The sequence below is a fragment of the Equus caballus genome, chromosome 25, assembly GCF_041296265.1.
Source record: "Equus caballus isolate H_3958 breed thoroughbred chromosome 25, TB-T2T, whole genome shotgun sequence".
In the NCBI taxonomy this organism is placed as follows: domain Eukaryota; kingdom Metazoa; phylum Chordata; class Mammalia; order Perissodactyla; family Equidae; genus Equus; species Equus caballus.
The window spans coordinates 9,724,390-9,730,389 of NC_091708.1; the positions used below are offsets into that span (position 1 = coordinate 9,724,390).

At 35.0% G+C, this 6,000-nt stretch overlaps 1 protein-coding gene across 2 annotated transcripts in view; it reads right to left on the bottom strand.

The window, feature by feature from the left end:
* Positions 1 to 5,624, bottom strand: part of GNE (glucosamine (UDP-N-acetyl)-2-epimerase/N-acetylmannosamine kinase) — a 46,076-nt gene extending 40,452 nt beyond the window's left edge. Inside the window, exons 1-2 of one of the 2 annotated variants that reach the window (XM_070250712.1) lie at positions 5,543 to 5,624; positions 1,576 to 1,759 (exon numbers count right to left, since the gene is read on the bottom strand). In XM_070250712.1, the coding sequence (XP_070106813.1) occupies positions 1,576 to 1,626 (51 nt within the window). In that variant the 5' untranslated portion in view covers positions 1,627 to 1,759; positions 5,543 to 5,624. Of the gene's footprint in view, positions 1 to 1,575; positions 1,787 to 5,542 lie in introns of those variants that run through there. The other variant, XM_001497313.7, reaches the window with a different exon arrangement.
* Between the last annotated feature and the right edge of the window lie 376 nt (positions 5,625 to 6,000).

Consider the following 6,000-nt stretch of genomic DNA (forward strand, 5'->3'; position numbering starts at 1 on the left):
CCTTTCATTTTAGTAAACATTTAGTGTGATCCCGTCCACTTGCATGGCTTAACATACAACCATTTTAAATTGTTTCTAAATCTGAATCTCTAGCCCGGCCTTCTCCATTCAAACCCAATTATCCAACTCCTTTTAGGACATCTTTATTTGGATGTGTTCCATAGGCACTTCAAGTCAACCTGCCGAAATGAAGTTTTCTTCTTCCGCATAAACCTGGCCCTTCTCCATTCTAATTCTTAGTCAATGGCATCATCACCCCCTCAGTAACCTGGGAGGCATCCTTGACTTCTCCTCTTTTACCTCTCAAATTCAGTCTGTCGTGAAATCCTATCAATTTTACATTTCATTTTCCTAGAAGAGAATATGGTGTGATTGAAGATAAGAAGAAGAGAGTAAGAATAGCATACAGAGGAGACTAACCTGACAGGAGAAAATTTTGTTGAGGACTATCGGAAAATACAGTTGGATTATTCAGTGGGAGAGTACCCGGGAAGGTAATTTAAAGGCCACATAGAGTATTCCCGAGTTGATGTGGTCATAGAACCACCATCATTAGGCAGATGAATGCAATGGTAATTTCAAGGCGTGTTAAAAAAAATCGGTCATTTGAAAAATAGGTGAAGAGATGAGTCAGAGCAACTATTATCTTTGTAACTAGAGACAACTATTTCTTAGATTTTGTTGAAGATGTGAGATATAAAAACTAAGAAGTTCCAACTGGAGGCTCAGAAAGTCTGACTTTAAGTTTAAATGTCAGTGCAACTGCTACTAAAAAATAAAAGTAATAAATTCTCATTGAAGAAGGCAAATTTAAAGTAGGCATTAGTGATATAGCTAGAAATAGACTATGTTGAAAATAATTGCAAGAATGACATAATTTGACTGAAAAGTTCTTATAAGCCCTTCCTTAACATAGATGATCTTTAAATTGAATATATATTTTTTAATCACTAAATTGAAATGTGATGATTTCCTAAAACATCTGAGTTTCCACATGCCTTAATAAAAATTAAAGGTTAAATAAACTACATTATAGTACAGCACAGTATATGACATTTATATATTAATAAACATAGTAGTTTCCATTTTATTTGGCTTAGATACTAATTAACTCAGAGTAAATATACTCCCCTCCCCAAAGCGGTCAGTCAATAGTTAAATAACTGGGAGAAAAAGAAGTATAAGCCAAGCAGCTATATATATCATCTTTCAAAAACAAAGGAAAAAATAAAAATTGTTGCAGCAAACACTGCACCTTTAAGAAATATACTGCATTTATGAAGCAGAAGATTTAAAATGTAAAAGCAAACCCACTTTATCTGATGAAAGCTTCAGGAATCTAAAGGAAAGAGTTCATTTTCAGCTTCCAGTTTAGAAATGCAAAGAGACCAGGAGTTTTAAATAGCAACCATAGAATGACTAACTTGAGCTACCAGTAAAAAAACGACATTTAAAAAAAGTGATGGATGTGATAGACTTCAAACCAAAGCTTTCCTCTTCCTCCTTGTGATGTCCCCCTTTTTTTCTGATTGCAATTTCAATGATAAAGCTCTACTGAATTGCTAAGTTACTTACGTGAGGTCCTTGAAAGCCCCACTGGCTGTAAGGATACACGTTGATTTCCATCCCGTAGCACAAGCTCTGTACCCCGGTGTTTGAATTAACGAGCAGGGCAGCTGTTCGTTCTCTTGGTTTAGCTGCCACGGAACAGTCTTTAAGAGGCAGCTGAATTCCTGACTAAATCTTGAGCCCCGCCTCTCTGAAAAGGAAGAAAAAAATGTGAGTCAAACTTCTTTCTGTGTTCCGGGACAGTAGCTTGATAGTAGGACAGTGTCTGACTGTTGCCTCCCCGTCTTTGATATGCCATTCTATCTGATAACTTTATTTTCCCCTAGAAAAATTATCTTCTTCTGAGTTTCTTGAAGCTAGAAACAAAAATCTACAATCAAAATCTCAAGAGTCTTTTTCACATTGTTTTCACACATGGGTACATTCAAAACGTTTACTGATACTCTACTATTTTGAGCAAAGAAGCAAAATGAAGAGATTGAACTAGAGGATTTAAGGTTCCTTAATAGTCACAGACCTTAACATTTTTAGAACCGTTAGTTTCATGAGATTGGAGAAAAACAATATTATTGCATTTTATCTAAGCTATATTAGAATAGAAAACTGTTGCTACATTTTATAAAGGATGCACCTTGTGCTTTGGGTGCTCAGGGACCCCCGTAGTCAGCTAGTGGCAAGGGATATAGGCTGATGTTCTGCTTATTTTCACTTCATTGGCATATGCTCACTTGAACACATCATGAGCCTAGGCTTATCTACCACACAACTTTACATTCTAGGAAAGGAAAGGTAAAATAAAAAGTAATCCACTTTTAAGACGAGATCACTTTATGTTGCTATTTTAGAAAATGAATGAACAGGATGGGAAGCACATGGGCTAGCACATTTACTGAACTAGCACAGGCTAGCACAGACCAAAACATAAAACTGATTCAAAGAATCCTAAATAAAATCCAACAATGTATGTAAAGAATAATACCAAATGAACAAATAACATTTGTCTCTGGATTGTGAGGGTGGTTCAGTTTTAGAAAATCTTTTGATATGATCTGTTATATTAACAAAAGAGAGAAACTATTTAAGTTAGATTCTGAAAAAGCATTTGCTACACCCATTTCTAATTTAAAAAAAACAAAACAAAAACAAAAGCTCTTTCTGTCATGTAGGATACCTGGAAACATCTTTAACTCACTAAAGAAAAACTAGTAAAATCTATAGTAAGCAGCACATGTGATGGCGAAACAAATTTTCTCATGCTACTGCCATCACTAGTCACACTGCACTGAAGCTTCTGACCAAAGCAACAAGACAAGAAAAATATATGAAGTATAGATATTGGAAAGTAAGAACTAAAGCCATTCTTATCTGTAGCTTGCATGGTTGTCTACCTAGGTATCCCAAGAGAATCAACTGAAATAACTGTTACAATTAATGAGAGTTTGCTAAAGTGATTGGATACAAAATCGCTAGTAATAACTAATATGAAAACATAACAGGAAAAAAAAATCCCATTCACAAGAACCACAAAGACAATAGAGTATCTAGGAATTAACCTAATGAAAAATGTGCAAGCCTTCTATGAAGAAAACTCTAAAACTTTATTAGAAGACTTAAGATCTCAATAAATGTACAGACATTCTATGTTCTAAATGGGAACACTCAATATTGTAAAGATGTTGATTCTTCCCAAATAAGCTATAAACCCAAGGCAATCCCAATGAAAATTTTCACAAGATTTTTAATCAGTTATGACAAGCTGCTTTTCAAGTTCTTTTAGAAGAGAAAATAAGCAAAAATAACGAAAGAAGAATGAGAAAAAAATGAGGTGGAGAACTTGCTCTACCAGATATGAAAACAACCTATAAAGCTACAGTAATTAAAACAATGCAGTATTGGAGTAGGAATAAACAAATAGATTAATGAAACAGAATATAGTCTAGAAACCGACCCACATACTCATAGGAATTTAGCATATGATAAATGTAGATAAATCGGAACAGTAGGAAAATTAGGTTATTCAAAAAATAGTACTGGGACAATAAGACAGCCACAAGGAAAAAAATAAAGTGAACCCATACCTCACACCATACTCAGAAATAAATCCAAACTGATTCAAGATCTATATTATAAAAGTATTAGAAGAAAACACAGGGCAATATCTTTATAATCAGAGGGTGGGAAAGACTCAGTAGTCATAAGAAAAAACAGATTTTATTAAATAGAAATTTAAAACTCCTCATAGTGAAAGACCAGGAAAAATATTTGCAAAACATACTACAGATGAAGGCTTAGTAACTATAATATATAGAATTCCTAAAAATAGCTGGTAAAAAATAAGCAAGATAATAGAGAAAAAAAGGCAGAGGAGAAAAACAGAATTCTTGGAAGAAGATATACAAATATTCCAATAAATATTTGAAAATATGCTCAACCTCACTAGCATTCAGGGAAACATAAAGGAAAACAAACAAGGAGGAGTTTTTTGCCTAGCTAATTTAATTTTTTTTAGTTTTCAATTTTTTTTATTTTTTAAAGATTTTATTTTTCCTTTTTCTCCCCAAAGCCCCCCTGGCACATAGTTGTACATTTTTAGTTGTGGGCCGCCAACTTAACCACTCGGCCACGGGGTCGGACACTTGCCTACCTAATTTTAAAAAGCTAAAAGGTGGGCTGACCCAGTGGTACAGTGGTTGGGTTTGCGCACTCTGCTTCGGCAGCGTCGGGTTCACAGGTGTGGATCCCAGGCTCGGGCCTACCCACTGCTCATCAAGCCATGTTGTGGAGGTATGTTACGTACAAAGTAGAGGAAGGCTGGCACAGATGTTAGTTCAGGGACAATCTTCCTTACCAAAAAAATAAAAAAATAAATAAAAATAAAAACAGGTTAAAAAAAAGCTAAAAGGATTGATAATATTATAATGATGGTGATGGTGTTGGGGGAATAAGAACTCTCATACTCTGTAGATGAGACTATACATGTTTACATCCTTTTTGGAGAACAATCTGGCAACATCCATCAGAATTTTTAATGTTCATACTCTGACTCACGGCTTCCACTTCAAGTCGCCTATTCTACATGTAACATACAAATGTGTACAAAAATTTATGTGCAGTTATGGTCATTGGACCTTTCTTAAAAATTGAGATAACCTAAATAACTTTTGATAGGTTAAATAAATACAGAATAGCCATGCCGTAAAATACAATAACTTGCTATACATTTTATAGATATATAGACATGTAAATAACTGTATTGTAGTCACTAAACCATGCTTCATTCCTAAAGCAATTTAACCTTCAAGAAACACAATTCGAACAGGAATTCCAATCTTCACTTAGGCTTCTTAAGAATAAAAGAGAATTCAGATATATAGTCTAGATGCTCTTTATTGTTCTCTTTTCCTCTACTCTTTGCTTTTCCACATAAATTTTACGATCAACTTGTCAAGTTCCATGAGAAATCCCAACTGGGATTTTTATTTGTTTAATTAGTTTTTAAATTATCTCTATCCCTAGGCTGAAAGCCCCTTGATGACAAGAGACCATGTCTGTCTTGTTCTCACTGTCGTCCCAGCACTAGCCCAATGCCTGACATAAAGTGCTCAATAAATATTTGTGAAACGGCTGGATGACCTACAATAGCATAATGACTAAACAGAAAACGTTCTGCAGGCATTTAAAATTTTATTTTCAAAGTATAGTTAATTATGAGAAAATGTTCACAACATATTAAGTGAAAAAAGTAGGCTTCAAAACTTTTTATTAAAATGATCCTACTATTGTAAATATATATATATATATATAGTTATAAATGAAAAAAAAAAAAAAACTTTTGCAATGCCAGGAATTGTCCTGCACAACAAAAAAATTCTCTTGCCTCAAACAGCAGGCCCATTCCCAGAGAAGTTCTGCTAAAGTGTTACGGCCACTCTCCTTTCATCACATCTAGAACGCTTAAGGAATTTGTACTTACATAGAAAATAATAGAATTACATTCTGCAATTTGGCTGGGAAGTTCAAGGATGTTACGCATCACGGGTCTCCCCCCAGGCACAGGAGTTCCTAGTTAATCATTATATATTTGCAGATTGTGAAGTAATCCACGGTCTGAACTTAAAGCAGTGTTGCCCTCAGAGAGACCAGCTGGGCCACCGAAGAGTAATCTAGAAATAACTCACAGTTTTTCTTTTTTCTTTTTTTTTTAAGATGAGAACGTTTATTTTTTAAAATTTTTTTGCTGAGGAAGATTGGCCCTGAGCTAACATCTGTTGCCAGTCTTCCTCTTTTTGCTGAGGAAGATTGGCCCTGTGCTAACATCTGTGCCAATCTTCCTCTATTTTGCATGTGGGATGCCACGACAGCACGGGTTCATGAGCTGTGCATAGGTCTGCACCCAGGATCCGAACTTGCAAACCCTGGGCTGCTGAAGCA